Below are 21,384 nucleotides of genomic sequence, written 5' to 3'. Positions count from 1 at the left end.
TGGAGAAAACAACAGAAATTATTAAATACTGCTGGGAAAATGGCTATTAATATCATTTACCATACATCAAAAAAATTAACTGTATCATCCAGTATCTGAAGGACTTCAATAGAAAGCAAAACCCCTTTAGGATGTTATTATACTTGTTATCAAGCATAAATGTTTATCCTTATTGTGATATGAAATAATAATAATTATATATTATTATAATGTAAAAATTAACTGTAGATTGAGGTGAAGAGTTTAAATGGAGACAATAGGACCACCTATACATAAAAACACTAGAAGAAAAAAAATATAAATAAAAACCATCAACAAAATTAAGAGAAAAATAGAAAACGAGGGAAGATCTATCACATATACAGGAGATACAGAATTAAAATTCTTTCTTAAAAATTTTTTTTGTAGTTATGTATGGACAGAATACCTTTATTTTAATGTGGTGCGAGGATTGAATCCAGTGCCTCGTGCATACCACACAAGCACTGTGCTACCGAGTTATAGCCCCAGCCCGAATTTAAATTCTTAAACATAAAGAGTTCAAACAGTGTGATGGAACTGTTAAGACTCCTCTAGGAAAATGGGAGAATAAGAGGACATCACAAAGAAGAAAAAAAAATGGCTAATATACATTCAAATTCATTCTATCCTTAGTAATCAAGAAAATAAATATTAACTTATATCATTTCCAAAGTAGCAAAAATTTTCAGAAAGAATAATAGCAATAATAGCAAAAGCACAGTGAGGAGTTTATCTCTTACTTTGTTGGCAATTAAGCAAGTATTATATTAAAAATCAGGAGTGTTAAAAATTAGTGCCTTTATACCTTCTAATTCTAGGCAACTAAGGAATAAAAAGATTTGCAGATCACCATATCCTTATGAAGTTTGAACCAACATAAGTTTTCAAGTGGGGAATTGTTAAATAAACTATAACAGAGTTCCAAAATACTATGTAACCCTTAAAATTGAAGCTCTTAAAAGTCTTTACTACTACAATTCTTACAATGTCAGGTGAGAAAATCCAGACACTTAACAGTATATAAAGCACAATTCATCTTGCAAAAACAAACAAACAACAACAACAACAAAAACAAAAACATGACTCATTCCCTGCCACATCTAGAAAAAAGGCGAAAGCAAAATAGGAAAAAAAAAAAAATCAAAGGAAACACAAAAGTGCCTAATGTTGTTAGATATTATTTTAAAATTTTCTACAGTATAGTTTCCTAAAGTTCTAATCTTCCTCCAACAAGCAGGCCTTGCTTTATAGAATTGAGAGATAAAGCTTGTTCTGAGATCTTGAGTATAGGGGGATGGACTGATGGGCAGACTGGGACGGCAGTGCTGTTCCAAGTTCAAGGGAAGGTGCAGAAATCCAGACTAGAGTCAGGGGAACCTGCCTAGGGAGTGGTGATGGAGGGGAACAGAGGTCCCACACCACTTAAGGTAAGAATCAACAAGATTCCAACTAGAGGTGACTAGACTAGGTACGACGATGAAGGAGATAATGTGGTATATTTAGACTTCAGACTCTGGCATTGCTAACTAAAATGGAAATACATGAGAGGAAACAAGTTTTAGAGAAGAATGACTTTTACTTTGGATGTGTTGAGAATCAATACCTGTTAGCTTCTAGGGAAGCCAGGATTCTCCTTCTCCACCCATAAAGGTGGAAGAAGACTGTAACAATGGATTGGTTCCAGGTAATGCCAGTGGGTAGAACTTGCATTTGCATTGGGCAGGGGAATCCTGGCCAGTATTATTTTCCTCATAGTAATTTTGGACTTTTGTCTTCCACGTGGAAAGAAAGTAGAGATAAGTAGCCGGACTAATCCAGTTCCTTCTTTCTAGCTATCTTTTCTTTTCCACTGTCACAAGCATTGGTGAGGGTGATGGGAGCTTGGAAAAGGCCTAACTATTGCTTACTTCTCTAGATTGCAGGAGCTCTACCTTCTTGCTAGCCAGTTATTAGAATCCCAATGGAAGGCCATTTTGACTGTGTCCTGCATTTTAGGGACCACGATAGCCTAGTCCCTTCCCACGTGCTCACCTCCCAGCTCTTGGTTGTTGGCTCACTGAAGAAGTTGTCGATCATATTCAGTTCTTCCTTTTCCACCACCACAAAGCCTTGCTCTTTGGCATCTTTCCCATAGACATCAGGAGACCACTGAACAAAGAATGTGTACAAATGATCCACCCTGTAAAACATGTTTGTGATATAGGTTAACACCAAGTCCGCTTTTCTAGCAGGTACTAGTAGGGACTTGGGTACATAAAACCATCATTTATCTGCTAGGCAATTCTGTTTTGCTAATTGAGAAATTTCCTGCTGTTGAGATTATCTCTACAAGTGGCTTCTAAACTCAGAAAATAAGAACCAAGAAATGAAAACAAAAGTCCACAAGCACTGAGAACTATTAAACCTGTCTTTTAATCTATGGGAAAACTGAAAAAAAGAAAAACTTGATATTTACACCAAATATTTCTTCCTCATTGAGTTTTCATTTCACTGGATACTTGTATTCACTGAGAAAAAAATGTTGATCTAAAACCTTAGTTGGGAACAAAGATAAACAATATTCCTGTGGGTCTTCATGTACTATTATAATTTTAATAAAACATCTTTGATAACTAGAAAGTGTTGGGAATGACACTAGTTATCATTTTAGAATTAGAGACCCAGTTATATTAGCATAGAAATGTACTTTGCTTCTGCTGTCTCTGGTCTCTTACATGTTTAGAATATGGAGTTCTAAAGCATCTCTCCTCTCCGGGCTTAATCAACAGACAGATGGCTGTTTCTGAGCAGAGACTGGGGGTTTTCGGTTTCAGTGCCTGGGTACCTATGTCTATCACAGCAGGGGAGAGGACAACAGCATCACAGAATTCTTCAAGTCTGTGATTACAAAATAATTCCAACTTGAGGGTATTGTTTGGGATAATGCTACTTTAGGATTAATTTTAAGGAGCTTATAATCATGTCAGAGTATTATCATACTACTAATAGGACTAAAGTAAAAACAAGTGTCACCCCCAAATCTGATATCCCAAGAGATAAAACTGGTTTTAGGTTTCCATGTTCCTTTCTGCTCTTGCCCACAAGTAAACACAGCTAACACACAATTCTCATTGTAACCGAGACAAGGTGTAACTGTTATATGTAACATTATATCATATTCATTTTACCTCATTGCTGTCTTCCTCTTTAACAGCTACGTTTCATGAAATCAATAAACCACATTTAGCCTGCATTTCTGTTGTTAGGATATTTAGCTTGTAGATTTATTTGATTGAATAAATGTGTTTCAATGAATATCTGCAGGCTATACCTTTTACCATCTGTTGAATCATTTCCTCAAGATTAGTTCCCAGAAAAGGGATTAATGTTGGCCAAAGGGCATGATTTTATAGCTCGCTACTGATATTGCCAAATCAATTTTGAAAGGCTGACTTGTCTATTCAACGTGAGAGCGGTAGCTTGTATCTAAGTTTCATAAAAACTTTGCTGGACCTTTTCACCATTTAAAGGAGTTCACTTATTTAAGTTTGATCAACTCACTTTGGATTTCTTTTGAGGTTAAACAATTATTAGTGTTTTCTTCCTAATTGGAGTCATTCTTTTGTGAATTGACTCCTTGTGATTTGTGGTGTCAATATTTTTCTTTTCAATTTATGGAAGCTTTATGTAAAGTAAACATTAACCACTACTCAAAGTGTTTCCTAAGCAGTTGCTTCTGTTTTTAGAAGAATTATGTCTTTTTTCCCATGGTTTGGAATTACAAATTTTCACATATTTTAAAGGGGTATTTCCTTTCAGAGTTCTCCATCTAAACATGGAAAGTTATTCCCCAAGACTAGATGTGTTATCAGTGTTATGTTCACATTTCTAATAAAAATAAATATGGATATTGATACATGTTATGATTGAGCAGGCACATGATTGTTATGATTCACTTTGGCTAGATCATGGTATCCAATTTTTGGTCAAATACTAGCCTCCATGTTGCTATGAAGATAAATTTAGAGATGTAATTAACATTTAATCACTAGACTATAATAAAGCAGATTACTAGAATACTTCCTCTAGATTTTCTTTAGACATGAGACTGTAGCATCAACTATTCCCAGGGGATCCAGCCTCTAGGCCTGCCCTCAAAATTTCCACCTTGTCAACCCCACAGTCACATGAACCAATTACTTAAAATGTTAACTGCTAGAAATTGGAATGTGGTAGGAAAAAGACATATTCTCTATCATATATATCTTTAAATTATTTTAATTTTTGCAATAGGCAGTATATATATGATTCAATTTTAATATATATTTAACAAGGCATCCAATGAGAAGCTTCCTTCTCACATTCCTATCTACATCACAAATAAAGGTGACTACTTTATTCACTTATTTTGTGTATTTGTAGTGTTAAATATGTAGATATGAATAAATTTTTGTCTTCACTTTGTTTTTAGTATTTTCTATCTTATTTTTTCAGTTGACATCACATGCTAGTTATCTCTCCACATCAATATACTGACAGCTTCCTCATTCTTTCTTTTATACTTATATAGTATTTTGCCACGTGAATTTAATGTACTTTATGTAGCCTTTCTCTATAGTTGAATAGTTGGGTTGTTTCCAAGATTGTGCTACAATAAATATGCTATGATGAATTAACTTTGTATGCACCTCATTTCATACAAGTACAGATAAAGCTATTAGATATCTTCCCAGAAATAGGATTGCTTTGTGAAACAAACAATCTGAGTCAATTTTAATTATGTAATACTATAAATCATATAATTTTACAATACCATGTTTTCCTTTATAGGGATCACCTTATTAATAGTTTTCTTCCCAATTTCTGATGAGAAATTAACTGAGAAAACATGAAATAAATCACTAGTGCAGAAAGGCTTGAGACGTGTAAAATTCTAATTCTTCTAGTTTTCTCAATACTTAACAAGTTGAGTCCATCTTAAATATATTCTGGAGTAGAGTTGAGAATTAAGTATACTTTGCTCTAACTTTTGGAAAAGGAGACATTTATTCTGTATCTGTTCACATGACAAAATATTCAAATGTAAAAAACACAAATTACTTGTTGCTAGCTTACTTGTGAGAAAGAGAAAAGCTGCCTTTCCCACCTGGGCTCTAGCCCATTACTATTACTATCTGCTAGGCCTTCAGGTTTCTGGGAGTGAGACCCTGGTGTCTTCCTGTTGGACAAAAACCACTTCGTAGAACATTAGTATCAGGTGAGGCCACCCTATGACAGTGACGAATGGAGACAAAAACAAGACTGCTCTGTAATCATTTCTGAATACAGAGAAAAACAAGACACTGTGCAGCCACAGAACAAGCAAACACCCCTTAATCTGAGTACTATAAATGACTGTGCTTCTTTACCAATTACAGCATTAGTCTTGCTAGTCTTGAAACTCCCAAACTTCCTTCTGATGAGAATGGAAAAAAAAAAAAAAAAAAACTACCACTGGCCCGTGTTGGGGTGACAGGTTCTCTGACTAGCACGGCCTGGCTAAATCTACATATGTACATCACTAGGCTTTGTTTCTATAAATTATGATGGTTTCTGAAGGACCTGTGGAGAAGCAATCTAGTTGCTTCTTCACAGTTTAATCAAACTGAGTAAGATTCCTTTTCTCCATAATTTGCTAATTTCTTATTGCAGGCAGGTGGCCAAATCCGGCCAGCTGGGATCCAGACAGGTTACCTTGGCTTGGCTGCCAGTAATAGTCTTTCTCATTTAAAGATAAAAGATACCCAATCATGAAATTATCCCTGCTTCCTTAAATCCTCCCCTCAAATCACCTAATTCAATCCCAAATTCTGTAAATCCTTTCTAGCACTACCCTTTTATTTTTACAGTGCTGAGGATGAAACCCAGGACCCCACACATGCTAGGCAAGCACTCTACCACTGAATAATACCCTCATCCCTCTAACACATTTTTACTGGGTGAACCATAGTTCCCTACGATGTGTTTTGTCACACAGAATCAACCTGACTTGTTAAACTACCAGTGTGTTCCTGGATGACTCTGGATGGACATCAATGTCCTGACACTTCCTGCACACCCAAATGTCAGTTCCTTTGTCTTGGTGAAGCTTTTTTTTTTTTTTTAAATATTAGAGCCTGTGGGGTTATTGGTTATCACTTAATTCAACTATCTTCCCTTAGACATAAGGAATGAGGGATCTGAAGTCAACTATCAGTATCACAACCAGGCCTAAAACTCTTGAGGTGGCAATCAGGGTTCTTTCTACCACATTATGGAGCCTCTACTTATTTCACATTGACTTCTGAACCACTTCCCAGTTCATTTCCTAGTTATGACACAAGACATTTTTATTACTTCCTGGACCCACTTTACATGAAGGATTGCGTATTCATCCACTAACATTGAATCCTCATTGTGATGTTATCATCGTTGAACACCGAGTGAAGAAGCAAACATTCTGAAAAGCCTTAGAGCTTGTGCTGTCATGTATTCTTGTGCAAGAGAACAAGTGAATGAGAGATGAGTCACAGATTTGCAGTTAAGATAGTATTCCTTCCTAGATGTAAAAAGAAAATGTTGTGAAAAGTGCAAGTCTATAAGGATTTTAAGGAGAGAACCTATGTCAGCAATTGCCAGTCAGTTCCATTTCAGGTGACAAAGACATTAAATTGCTCAGGGTGAATATTTCAACTGTCCCATTTATTTATACCAATACAAGATATGTAGAATTTACTACTCCAGGGTTAGGATACAATGGGACATTCCCTGCTTGATCAAGACATCTCATTCCCATAAACCATTGGGAAGCTCAGAGAGAGGGAAGATTTGTATAAGGTTCAAAGAACTTCACAAGGAAAAGCATAATGCCGAATGTTTTCTCTTTTGAAATTCAATATTATTTGAGTTTCTCAGATGAATTAAGGTGGGTCAACAGAGGTAAGCCCATAGCTAAGGATAACACTCCCTTCTCTACCCCAACATTCTTAAGGGGAAACTCTCCAAGAGGGAAGGAGGTACTCCATTCTTGCTAGGATTACTTTGGGAGCAGACAGATTTGGGCATAGTGTACTTCTAATTCTGAAGTTTAGACCAAGCCCCTGCCACTTGGGCATGCTATGAAAGGAAAGGCTGCATAGGTATATATGTGTGTAGCAAGTAGGGGTGGGTGGTGTGGTCAATCTTGGCATATAGCATTCTTGCCTGCTAGTGCCATTCTTCCTAGAAGAAATAGCTCAGCCTGGGACAACAATCTGGGGGAACCAGGGGAGGGGACTCATCCCAAGCCTTTTCTTTCAGGAATGCTGGGTTTTCAATGAATGATAAATCAAAACTCTGTTTTGTTTTTCCCAGAGTGGTCTATTCTGAAGCAGCCAATGGTGGGTCAAGGTCAAGAGCAGCCAGGGGCAGGCCTTTACATTGGTTGATCACTGGGCTTCTTGCAATTTCCACAGGAGGAAGGTCTCTAGAGATGGCAAAAGACGATTCTCAAAATACCATACAATAAAGACTCAGTCATAAAAATGTTAGTATAAAATAGAGAAACAACCTTATGGTGCAGCCAGAGCTGATGAATATAATGCTACCTATAAAGAAAAGCTGTGATTCTCTGCCTCAAGGACCTTACATTGCCCAGTAACTCTATGAGGCAAGAATTACTGTGTATGACAGAAAGATAAGGAAACTAAGGTTGTGTGATTTGACAAAGAGTCCAAACACCTCATCCCTAGATACGTTCCAGTCAGTCTAAGATGGCTGCCTACTTAATAAATGCTGAACTCCAAGGAGGTAAGGTGCATTTTTTTAATCTGTCTATAGCCAGGGGTCATTGGTCAGTTTCTTCTTTGGCTTTTGGTTTTATCAGTGAAGCCAAAGTCAATTCTGGGTGGTTCTAAGGGCACATGCTTCCCAGGCCCCATTCCTGCCCCTGCCCCTTTTACCAGTAAGCTCACAGGACTAGCTTTCAGGCCCAAGGACCACCAGTCAGTACTTAGCTCCTTTCTTGGGGAAGTGGGTCAGCAGCCCTGAATGGCCTCCTTCCTCTGTCCAGGCAATGGGCTCTGTCTCTGCAGCCAACAGTTGCTTCTTGCGTGGGAGGTCTCAGGTAAAATGAGACAGGAAACCTCAAATGCTCATTCTTCAGTGAGGCACCCTGATGGGAAACCTTCAGTCTTTTCCCTCAGATATTCTGGGCACTAGTGCACCCAAATTTCATTCAGTGTTACTTCTCAGCATAATAGGTCCTCACTGTCTTATACAACAAGGGCCCTCATGCTATTATGCCCATGAGGGAAAAAGGAGAAGGAATGAAGAATTGAAGTCATCTGCTCTACAAGAGAAAATTCAAATCCATTTAGAATCAATTTGCCTACTTAAGTTCAACCGCCCTTGGAGACCAAATGGAAGGAAAAAATATCCCTAATTCTAGCTCTACTTCTGCTTAATGTCCTTTGTTTATGCTATTTACACTATTTAATTGGGGAAGGACAGGATATGACTTCATCTTTATTTAGTTTTTTAAACTGGATTACAGTTACCTGAAGTTTACTTAGTCTAATTCTTGGAATGGTTCTTTTTGACTAACGGGAGTTTCCTAACTAAACCTTGACCCCTTTTTACAGAGGTCTGTTTACAGACCTCAAGTCCCAAAATTCCCCTCCTTGTCCCTTTGCCTTCTGCCTTGCCCATGCCTTCCTGCTGACAGTACTTGCCTTGCTCTCCCTTTGCCCTCTCCTCCTCCTCCACTTCCCATTTAGGTCCTCCTGGATTTATACTTCCAGCCCAATCTTTTCCCCTTGCTCTCACTAGTGCCCCTGATAACCTACTTCCTCTGTGCCTGCCCTTCCAAGCCACCTCCTATAGAAACAGCCACACTCACTGATCTAAATCCTCTTTGGGGTTGATGAACATTGCTGGTTTGGCTCCTTCATGTGTAATGGATCCAGTACTAATCAGAGGCACCCAACCTCGGTGAGGAAAAGCCCTCCCTAAGTGAATCCCCACACTCACTGTGGTTCTCTTCCTTTTCTACACTATCCAGTTGCTACTCCTCTTCACCCCCTCATGCCCTCTCGTCTTCTCCTCCTTGCCTCCTTTCTGAGCAGAGGATGGTCTACTGAACTATTAGAATGTGTCCCCTGCCATCTCCCATAGTGATCTATTTCTTCAGAAGAAGTACTTCTTTTTCTTTGTTTTCTGGGTGCTGGGGATTGAACCCAGGACCTTGCACCTGTCAGGCAAGCACACTGCATCCCCAGCCCAGAAGCCTCTTCTCTGACACTCTGACAGTCCCACTCAAGGAGTGTGGGAAGCCATTCTCGCACGTGATTAAGCTACCTCCTTGGCTGGGTGTGAGGTGCTCAGACCAGCTGTGTCAGAGCTTCTTCCCCACCCTTCCCAGGTGCGAGGGCTTGTCCGTGTGGGGGTGTGACTGACCACTGACCTGGAAACCAATCACTGACCCTGACCTTGGAATGCTGTCACCCTCGACCTTCATTGGATGAAATTTTCCCCTGAATTTTTTTGTTCCCCAATAAAAGCCCACTCTCTGGCGTAGAGTGCCTCTCTCTCCTGCTGCTCTCTTGTGTAAACCTCGATACCGCCAGGTGGCTAGAGGCAGGAGCCGGGAGAAGCCGTCTCTTAGCTGGGCAAGAAAAAAGGTAAACTGAGTGTCTTTAATTTGATATCTCTAGTTAACTTCTATGTTTGGAACCTCTAGTATGAAGCTAGCGTGCTGGTCGCACAACAGAGTGGGCATTTCCTCCATCATTTCCATCCCTGCCCTCCCATCCTTTCGATCCCTCTATTTCCTTCATCTTGATCCAGAAGCTTACTTGTATTCCCTGTCCTTAAAAAAATGTTTCTGGAAGTTTCTTTCTTCCTAAAGCCCCTTCTCATGCTTCACTCTCCCTTCAGAAAAAAGTGGGTTAGCATATTTTCCAACTCCTTTTCATTTCTGAGTTTCCCTACTTTGATTTTATTAACCTTTTAGCATATGCCCTTGTTAAATTAAACCTGGTTCAAACAGTTTGGCTCTGTTTCTATGGGCCAAACTTTCTGGAACGAGACAGTTTTAAAAATCTTGTTCCTTTTCTCACCACCAGTGAAACTGATTTTTTCCAAGTCACCAACTATGCAAATCAACACTATCTCAGTCATCATCTTCTTGACCTCAGAAAATGGCTTTTGATGGCTTTTTTGATACTCCCTTAGTGACTCACTCTGTGGTTTCCCATGAATCAGCTGCCCCAGGACACTGTCCAGGGCCTCTGGCTGACCCAACACCAGCATCACTAATTACAGCTGCCCTGGCTGCTAACTGGTCCTGAAGCGGTGGGTGTGAAACCTATAGGCAGAAAACTAGGTCAAGGACTGGGTCCTAGGAAAAGAGGAAGCCTAAGTTGTTCTGGAAGGAGGCCAAGAAAGAACAAAGAGGTGGAAGTGAGCTTATTGTCTCTCCATGGATTTTAGGATGAATTCAAACTCCACAGGGGTTTCCTGGAAGCTTTGTTTCACGCCATTCTCCAAAATACACTCTGCCCCAGCCACATGCTCCAGCATCTTTGCTCTAGCATCTACTCTGGCTCTGTGCTCATGTTGTTCTTCCTTTCTCTTTCCTTCCCCTCTCTCCATCTCACTCTCTCTCTTTTTCTTTCTTAGAGCAATGAAAAAAGTTAGCCATCTGGAGTAGCATCTCAGGTTGGGGTCAGGGACAGCTTCCCAGGGACCGGGGGAGAACTAGGTGTTGGGAGAGGCTGAAATGTCTATTGCTGGAGGAAGGGGAGATGGTACCCTCTGGAAGGACATGTACAAAGATGTGTCTTTTAAGGAGCAGGGTCACTGTAATAAAGACAAATTATACAAGGCAGAGAGAAAGGACAGTGCAGTCAGGTCTCACAGAGGCCTCCATAATGGAGTCAGGACTGTTGAGAGGCAAGAGATCTAGGTTCTACATTGGACGGCCTGGTGATGGGAGGGAAACAAACTATCCTAATATAGGATCAAGACAATGAGGCAAGCCAGCCAGTGTCCCAGCTGAGGCATTTGTGGGGAGTAAAAACTCAACTGGCAGGGGTGGAACCACTGAGGAAAGAAGGAAGGTGCGAGCGAGACTCACCCTTTATGGAATGGCAGGAGATAAGATAGAAGTTGGAGCTGGTGGGTCATTGAGTCACAGAGAGTCTTAGGCATAAAATAAAATGCTTGGACCATATCCTGAGGCCACTACCTTCCAAAGTGTGGCACCGGTGGCCCCAGTCTCTTCAGAAGGTACACAGAAGAACACATTTTAATAGTTATGAGCCTCTATAAAGGCCATTTATAATAAACACAATAAGCAGATATGACTGCTCAAGAAGAGGTGAAGTAAAAATATTTTTAAAATTTGTGATGATTTAAGTAATTTAAAGACAACTATTAAGTAAAAACGGCGTGGGGATACAGGGACCTTTGCAAAGGGAAGAATTTGTGTCAGCAGCTGAAGCCTAGATGTCTCCATGGGCCATACCTGCACACAGGTAGCAGGGAAGATGCATGACCAGATCTGGAGTTTTCTAGGACTGTAGGGTGTCAAGAAGGGAAGGCCAGGAGGAGACAGGACTGACCAGAAACAAAGGCTTCGTGCTGTGGTCACAACAGTGATCCAGGTAAGAGATGCCCAGAGCTAGACTTCAAGTGTGGTGGTGAGCTTAGAAAGACACCCACCATGTACACTTTGGGCACCAAACGAGCCCAACTAGCAATGGTATTCACTCTGGCACTCAGGCATTGTTTAGGCTTTCTGTTTAATCTCAGACTTGGGCTTAATCATATTTCTTCATAAACTTTAAAAAGGTCTTCCTCTTCAAGTAGAGAAAGGGGATTGAAGGGGGCGAGAGAAAGGACAGGACAAAGGAAGAGCAATGGAATAAATCTGACCCTAACATTCCTATGTACGTATATGAATGGATCACAGTGAATCTTGACTGCATGCAATCTACAAGGCACTAACTTAAAAACAAAAACAAAACTATAAATGAATAACAGAAATATCAGTAGAATAGAGAAGGGAACAAGGGAAGGGAGGAGGGAAGGGAAAGGGGAAGTGTTGGGGAGTGAATTAGAGCAAATTATATTCTATGCTTATATAATTATGTCAAAATGAACCCTATTTTATATATATAAAAGGAACTAATAAGAAAAAAGAATAAAAAGGGGAGAAAGTCTTCACCTTCAACAAGGCTCTTTCAGGGCTTTATTCACCCCAAAGGAGACACCACATTTATGATACAAATCCCTATTTAGCAGATAATGTTGTCCTCTGTGAAGAAGAGATTAAAAGAGGGTGATTGATACAAGCTCTTGGAAAGCAGTGCTTGACCTCAGAGGCAACAAAGCATTGCAGAATGAAGGAGAAGTAATAGCAGCAGCAGCAACAAAATTTCCTTTTGTGTTTGGATGAACTCATTTATTCTCACTGTGACCCTAGGAGGTAGCCACCATGACTATTATTCCTATTTAGTGAATAAAGAGACAGATTGTTACACACAGATTAACTAGCCCAAGGTCACACAGCATAACAGGTCTGGACAATAAATGATAAACCTCAGGGCAGTTTATGGTCTTCAGCAGTATGCTTTGCCATTTCCTTGATGATCAGCCTGACTACCCTACTTTTACCACTTTATGAGCACCTGTCCCTGACACAGTTGCAGAGCTGGGAGACAGAAAACCTGATGGGGAACTAAGAGTTGACACTTGGGGTGAAACATTATTCTACTACCATTCATACCTTAGGTGTGTGGACTTTAGGTATGATTACCATCTTATTTCATTGAACAAGATTCATTAGTAGTTATGGTAGGATTCCCTATTGCTTCCCTTCACACTCTTATTATTATTACTACTATTATTATTTTTAGATGGAGTCTCATTTTTTTCCAGGTCCTGGGATCAAGTGATCCTTCTAATTCAACCTTACAAGTAGCTGGGAAAACAGGCGTGTGCCACCATGCCCAGTTCTCCCACTTAAAAAAAAAACCAAAAAAAACAAAACATAGCTGTGAGTAAAGAAAAAGGCCCGAGTTCCCAAACTGGTTCCACCTGTCATGAGCTGGAGGCTTTGGGAGGGTTTGTTAATCTCTCAGCTTCTTAAAAGGAAAATAAGAAAGCTTCTCTTCTAGTGGTAACAAGAACACTAAGGGTGCAAGGAAGTTTGTTCTACTTTCAGACATATTTTTAGAAACTCCCTTCTATGTGGTGAACTGAAATGCTGCCATGTAAATCAAGAAATGACCAAAATGATCCAGAGGTCATTGGAACATTATTTTCCTATCAAAGGCTACTTGACTTGTGGGAAAAGAAAACAGGACTGCATACAACAAAATATAACCTAGAAACTAGACACTTGACTCAAATATTATAAACAGATGTGCTGAGGGTATAGCTCAATGACAAAGCAAGTGCTCAGAATACACAAGACCCAGGACTCAACTCCTAACACCACACACAAGTGCACACACACACACACACACACACATGATAAGCAGGAACCGTTAAATAACTTAATTGCTATTACATTAAAAACATACTTCAGACTGTGATGTAACCCAGAGAATGGGAAAAACTGAAATAAAGAATGTGGCCTAGAAAGTACTGAAGTACATATGCATGTAGCCCCAGAGGCCACTTGCTTTGTTGATTATAAATTATTCAGATATACTTTAGTCTAAAACTTCCGGAGGTTCCATTTCTGAATACAGCCTCAGAAACCCAATAGAGCCTCAGAAATGCATAGAGGTCAGAGCTGGAAAAGCACCACCTTTCAAAATCCAGTCTCAATGGCCTGGCTGAAGGACCTTCCATGAAATGGTACTTTCAAGGTCTCTTCCAGTGTCAATATTCTACAACTCCAAATTAAACCAGTGCTTAGTAATGCCCTGGTATTGTGTTCGTTTTTAAAGGGTCTCAGGGTATCTATCGAAAGAAAATTTTACTTACAGCATCAAATGTTTTGGCATTTTATTTACAACCTATCAATTTTTCATGTCTATTTCACAATGTGACTGCAGTTGATAATATTGAATTATATACAGTAGTGTCCTCTTATCCCCAGTGGTTATGTTCTAAGACCCCAGGAGACGACTAAAACTGGAGAGTACCATACCTTATATATACTACATTTCCCCCTTTGCAAATTAACTATGATAAAGTTTAATCTATAAGTTAAGCATAGTAAATGATGAACCACAGTAATAATAAAATAAAATAATTATAACAATATGTTGTAATAAATATTGTGTGAAATGTTCTCTTTCTCTTCCTCTCTTCCTGTCTCAACATGGTTATTGTACTCACCTTTATTCTTGGGCTGATGTGAGATGAAATCATGCCTACATCATAAGATGATGTGATGACATAGGCATTGTGACTTTGTGGTAAACTACTACATAAGGTTTTCTTGAATGCAAGCACTGAGATACTGCAATAGTCAATCTGATATCCCAGGTAACTACTATGTGACCATAGCGGGGTAGTGTATGGATACAGTGAACAAAGGTACGGTTCACATCCCTCTACAGGATGGCACAAAGTAGCACCAGATTTCATCACATTATTCAGAACTGTGTGCAATTTAAAATGTATGAATTGTTTATTTTTGGAATTTTCCATTTAATATCTTAGAACCACAGTTCATCACATGTAACAAACCTTAAAAAGTAAAAATGCAGATAAAGGGGGGACTATTGTACTTGAAATTTGTTAAAAAGTGTTCTTATCAGAATAGACAACATTAAAAAAAAGAATGAAAAAAAATAGTTACCATGTCAGGTGACAGACATGTTATTGATTGTCATATATATTCCACAATGTCCATAAATATGAAATCACCATGTTATAGCCCTTAAAGATGTATAGTTTTTGTCAATCTACCTCAATAAAGCTGGAAAAAAAAAAAAAACCTTCTTTTTTTCTGGTTTCCCAAAGACAGTAGGAAAGCTCAAACAAACAAAACACACAACCCCCCCCCCCCAAAAAAAAAAAAACCAATCACTTAAAAATAAGTAAAAACTAAAAGTTTATGTTAACATCAATGCTGGAGGTCTTAGGATGGCATCCCATAGCTTAGACTCAGCAGTGATAGCATTCATTTTGATCTTCATACTTTAAAAAAATTAAACAACAGTCAATACTCAAAAATTGGGATACCTTACACACATAATCCACTTTTTATCTTATTGGAAAAAGATACAGAGGGCAAATACCACCAGGACCATATGCCCACACAGCTGCAGAGGTTCATAGCAGGTGTTCCTAGAGCAGGGCTCTGCAAATGACCCTGTTCCCCAGCCTCCCTCACCTCCATTCCCTGCAGGCATTTAGATTTGCAATAGAGAAACCCTCCTCCCACTTAGCTGCAAGACCCCAGCAGATGTCTTAAACCCCAAATAGTACCCAAACTACATAAACCTTTTTTTTTCCATACACACATATCTATGATATAGTTTAATTCATAAATTAGGCACAATAAGTAAAATGTAATACTTATATACCAGAATAAAAGTTGTGTGAATGTGGTCTCTCTCAAAATATTTATTGCACTACTATGTATTTTAAGATTGCAGTTACAGATAACTGAACTCATGGAAAGCAAAACCCGTGGATAAGGGGATTGCTGCAATTCCTGTTTCTGCATACTTACTCTGAAATACTGTGTGCAGCACTGATAGGCAGAGATTAATTAGCGTGCAGTGAAAAGAGGACTAAAATTACTCCTCAGAGTGCTGGCACTCGCTCCTCCACCAAAAAGCACAGCCACCACTGTGAAGAGCTTCCTTAGAAAGGAGGTTATGATTCCAGGACCACAGGTCTGATGTAGAGCCAATGATTAACTCAAGACATTGGCCAAGGCTGGTTTCTGAAGCTACTGAAAGGCAGCTGCTTGATAAGATATTTCTGGAAGGTAATAAATTTCTAGAACTCTGAGTTGGTGAAATAAAAGGTACAATATTGGGGAAAGGACTAAAGAGTAAGCAATCACTTCAAAACCTTTAAGGTACTTCTCAAAACAGAAGAGAAAGTATTCATGTCAGTGATTAAAAATCGGGTGACATCTTCAGTAGGTTTCCAGAATTGCTATTAAATGGGGGAGAAGAAGGGCAATTCATGTCAGATTGATTTGGAAATAATTTGGTAATCTTTCTTTCTCTCTCCTTCCTTCCTTCCTTCCTTCCTTCCTTCCTTCCTTCCTTCCTTCCTTCCTTCCTTCCTTCCTTCCTTCTTCCCTCCCTCCCTCCTTCCTTCCTTCCTTCCTTCCTTCCTTCCTTCCTTCCTTCCTTCCTTCCTTCCCCCTTCCTTCCTTCCTTCCTTCCTTCCTTCCTTCTTCCCTCCTTCCTTCCTTCCTTCCTTCCTTCCTTCCTTCCTTCCTTCCTTCCTTCCTTCCTTCCTTCTTCCCTCCCTCCCTCCCTCCCTCCCTCCTTCCTTCCTTCCTTCCTTCCTTCCTTCCTTCCTTCCTTCCTTCCTTCCTTCCCTCCCTCCCTCCCTCCCTCCTTGTTCCTTCCTTCCTTTCGTACCAGAGATTGAACCCAGGGGTTCTTAACCCCTGAGCTATACTCCAACCCTTTAAAAAATATTTTATTTAATGATAGGGTCTTGCTAAATTGCCTAGGACCTCCTTAAATTGCTGAGATTGTCTGAACTCACTATCCACTTGCCTAGGCCTGCTGAGCTGCTGGGATTACAGTCACTCACGTGCCACCATGCCCTGCAGGAATTTCTCTTTATTAGCAACATTCTCAGTTTAAAACATCACAGTAAAATTACCGTATATAGAGGATTAAAAATAGGAAAGAAAGAAGTCAACTTATCACTGTTTACAGGTGATATGATCTTATACTCAGAACATTTTTAAAAACTCCACCAAAATACTGCTAGAGCTAATAAATAAATTTAGCAAAGTAGTAGGTTACAAAATCAACATACAGATATCAATAGCTTTTCTAAATACCAACAATGAATCTGCTGAGAAAGAAATCAGAAAACAATTCAATTCATAATAACATTTAAAAAAACTGGAATAAATCTAACCAAGGATGTGAAAGCCCTCTATAATGAAAACTATAGAACATTGAAGAAAGAAATTGATAAACGTAAGGTCAACACTCCAACATGTGGGTCTAGGTGATAACTCTCTTCATAGGATCCCTAAAGCTCAGAAAAACATGCCATCATGGCATCAGATTAAAATGCTTCTGCACAACAAAGGAAACAATTAGGAAAGTGAAGAGGATTAATATCCAGAATATATAAAAAAAACTCATAAAATTTTACACCAAAAAAAAAAATAACCCAATTAATAAACAGGCAAATGAATTAAACAGACATTTTTCAAAAGAATAAATACAAATGTCCAGCAAATATATGAAAAAATGTTCAACATCATTAGCAATTAGGGAAACACAAATTAAAACTACATTGAGATTTCATCGAATACCAGTCAGAATGGCAGTCATTGAGAATAGAAACAATAATAAATGCTGGAGAGGACATGGAAAAATAAAGAAAATTTTTATACTGTTGGTGGGACTGTAACTTAGTGCAACCACTATAAAATTCAGTGTGGAGGTTTTTCAAAAGACTAGGAATGGAACCATGATATGACCCAGCTATACCACTCTTCAGTATTTATCCTAAAGAATTAAGATCAGCATACTATCATGATATGTGCATACCCATGTTTATAACAGCACAATTCACAATAGTCAAACTATGGAACCAGTATAGATGTCCATCAGCAGGTGAGTAGATATAAATAAAATGTGGTATATATACACAATAGAGTTTTATTCAGCCATAGTGAAGAATGAAATTATGTTATCTGCAGGAAAATGGATGGAACTCAAAAACATGTTAAGGGAAATAAGCCAAACTGAGAAGGTCAAGGGCCATTATGTTTTCTCTCATATGTGCAAGCTAGAGTGTAAAAGAGAAAAGAAAGTTGTTGTTGGTGGTGTGGATGTGTGACTGCATGAAAAGCAAAGGGAGATCAGTAGAATAGATGAAAGGAACCAGAGAGGTGGTGAGGGGAGTACTGGGGAGGGATAATGGCCAAATAATATTGTTATATTGTGTGCATGGTACTAGTATAGAACAACAAATTCCATTCTTATGTACAACTATAATGCCCCAATTTAAAAAAAATGTGGAGAAAAGAAAAAAGGATTACAGTCTAGGCTGGGAGTGTAGCTCAATGTGGAATGTATGGAGCCTGGGTTCAATCACCAGGAAGGAGAAGGAGAAGGAGAAGGAGAAGGAGAAGGAGATAGATTACAGTATGACAGAATGATATGTGGTACTTAAAAATCACAGGATTTGTATTCATACTCTGAAATATACCTGGTTTGGCTGAGTATAATCTAAGTTGTTCCAGAAAGTACATTAAAGAATGTTCAACCCTGAGGTCGTCTTAGAACAGACAGTGATTAAAGATTCCAGTTTAGCCCTGATCCCACTAAAAGTAAGGTAACTTTTGATCAGAAAATTCCACATTAACTATAGTTAAAAGATTTCATGCTAGAAAACTAGGTCAGCTAGTAATTCCTTTAATTCATACTTTGTTCTCTAAGAATAGTGCTGTTAAAGGCATATTTCTCAGTTTCCAATGGGATTCTTAGGATTTGGACATCTTCCTATTTTAAAATGAACTTAATACAAAAATCAAATTTCTTTTTGTTTTGATTTTTGCTTCTCATTATAAAAGTTATACATGCTTACTAAAGGCATGCACCTGGAATATTTAATAGGAAAGAAAGACACTCTTAAGTAAAAGCAGTTTACATAATAGTGAATATATATCGTCATATGACATTATTACATTAATCAATACATAGAAAAAAGACCAAAAAGTTACACAATTAAAATGAATTGGATTTCACTTTGTGGAAAAAAATTTTTCTTTTTTGTATTTCCAAAATATTATAAAAGTATATATCTTTTAATTATAAGGAATAACTAGTAACTTTGAATCTATTAAACTATAGACCCATTTATCCATGTACCCATCCAATTAACATTAAGAAATATTTACGACATACTAGACGCTATGCTTTTTCTAAGACACAATGTCAAACACTTGATCCTTTCCCTCAGGAAGCTTACAGTCTAATAGGAAAAAGCCACAGAGAATCCATATTTGTAGAAGAGTTTAGTAAGTGCTGGGATAGAGGTGAGAAGATAGTGAAGGGCACCTAAATCACACAGGGCAAGTTTCATAGAGGACAAGTTTAAACTAATATATGAATTTAGGTGAGGTGGGATGGGGCAGGAAGGGAGACATCTTAAGAATGCCATCGAAGAATTCAAATTTACATTTCTCAAAGTAGAAACATGGCCATCTGTCCACAGAAGGATCAAAATAGAAGCAAGAGATCCAAGTAGAAGCAATAGATCCAAGAGATGTTAAGTGAACAGAATAAGCTGGATATGGTGGTGACTGACCCTTGTGGGGAAGTGACTGAGAAGTAGGATTATGTCTTCATTCTGGCTTCAGGGAATGAATGGTTCATGATACCATATACCATGGATAAAACAAGAGCCACAAGTAGTGGCTATTATGAGCATAAAGCTCTACTCTAGATAGAGCTAAAAACTAAACAATGGAACATACTTCATTATAAACACCTATAAATTGTCCATGGGACAAGCTTTCCATTGAATATCTTTAGGAAAGTGCTGACCTAAAGAATAGGCACTTTGGGCTGGGGCTCAGTGGCTCAGTGGTAGAGCATTTGCATAGCACATGTGAGGCACTGGGTTTGATCCTCAACAGCACCACATAAAAATGAATAAATAAAGTTTATATATATATATATAACTTTTTCCTAAAAATAAGGCTTTGACTGTTCTATTCTTTGAGCTAGGCAACCATAGGGAATTCTGGAGAGATGACATATTCTACAAGAAGTAGTACTACTACTGGTCAAAAATTGAAATCTGAAATGTATACATACAACATGGATAGCACCATTTAGAATGACATACCTGTGCACTCCTGCGTACATCACGCATTTTTATTTTGAGAGTCTAAAAATCCCAACTATAGTTAGGAATTTCAATTATGTTCAACATTATGTAAGAAAATATCATGCTTTTTAAAACAGAATCAACTCATACATGGTGAGTTTATTAAATGTGTGTACAGGCATAAAGCATAACTATATATCTTGTATAAATTCAAGGGTTTTTGATATTAGATGTTAAATAGAGAAACAGCATATCAGAATATTTTTAATAAATGTATTATAAACTTGCATATCAAGGTAAAGTACATTTTCTAATATTAAAGGAGTCACAGAAGACAAAAACTCTCAGTTCAATGTGTTACCTTACATTAAACAAAAGTTATAAAAAAGTTCCAAATCGACTTTAAGATTTTAAAGCTACGTTTTCTTTTTTTAATCATCAAACTGGTGTTGATAAAGGGTCATAATACTTAGGGTTTTCAACTCATGGGGAGGACACTTCAGTGTGGTATAAATTGCTACTACTTTCACGTGTTATATGCATTGTAAGCATGTAACGTGTTCTTTGACTTGGTAGGACTACCTGAAGGATATTGCTAAGATGTTTAATGTACCACTGGTTTTTTTTTTTTGTAACACTGTTTTTAATGGCAAAAAATTCAAATCATCCTAACATCTAAAGTAGATAAATGATTAAATCAATCAGAAATTACAAAGATGGTGTTAATTATACTGTTTACATATACATAATTATATATGATGAATAAAATGCACACAACATACTATATAGAAAAATAACTGAATGTAAAACAGGTTCACTACCCATCTACATTCAGCTTACCTATATATTCAAGTGTTGCCAAAATCATTTAGCACAATTATTAAGTGGAAAAAAATATATTCATGGCTCTCCCTATTTCTTCTCCTCTTTCTCTTTTATTATTTTACTTATTATACAAATCACCTATTTCTCCTTCTCTTTCTCTTTTATTATTTTACTTATTATACAAATCTTAACTAATTCAGTTTGGATTAAACATTTATGCATCACTTGGCAATTCTATCTAATTCCTGGTGTTTAATACTGCTTCCATCTTACTTATTTTAAAAGCTGATTTATAAAAAATCAAGTTATTATAAAGCATTTTGGAGATTAAGAAGCCATAAATAATTGGATAAAAAGGAGAATAGTTTTAATTTGAACAGGAATCATCGGTCCTTTCTACAAAGGAAATAACCTCTTAGTAGTAAGAAAGAAAAGAGAAAAGGAGATAATCACATTATGTTTTAAATGTAAAACAGAATCCAAACCTAAGAAATACAATCAGATATTAAGTGTCCAGAAAGTGTTAGAAACTACTTTCTTCTT

The 21,384-nt window shown here is 37.9% G+C and overlaps 1 protein-coding gene across 2 annotated transcripts in view; it reads right to left on the bottom strand.

Annotated features, from left to right (window-relative positions):
* The window catches only part of NCOA7 (nuclear receptor coactivator 7), a 123,761-nt gene that overhangs the window by 12,470 nt on the left and 89,907 nt on the right, over positions 1 to 21,384 (bottom strand). For both annotated transcript variants that reach the window (XM_081295833.1, XM_081295834.1), the window contains exon 10: positions 2,053 to 2,200. In XM_081295833.1, the coding sequence (XP_081151959.1) occupies positions 2,053 to 2,200 (148 nt within the window). The remainder of the gene's footprint in view (positions 1 to 2,052; positions 2,201 to 21,384) is intronic.

This window comes from Spermophilus citellus (genome assembly GCF_964194105.1).
Source record: "Spermophilus citellus genome assembly, chromosome: 5".
Taxonomy (NCBI): domain Eukaryota; kingdom Metazoa; phylum Chordata; class Mammalia; order Rodentia; family Sciuridae; genus Spermophilus; species Spermophilus citellus.
This window is presented reverse-complemented; position numbering and strand designations above follow the sequence as displayed.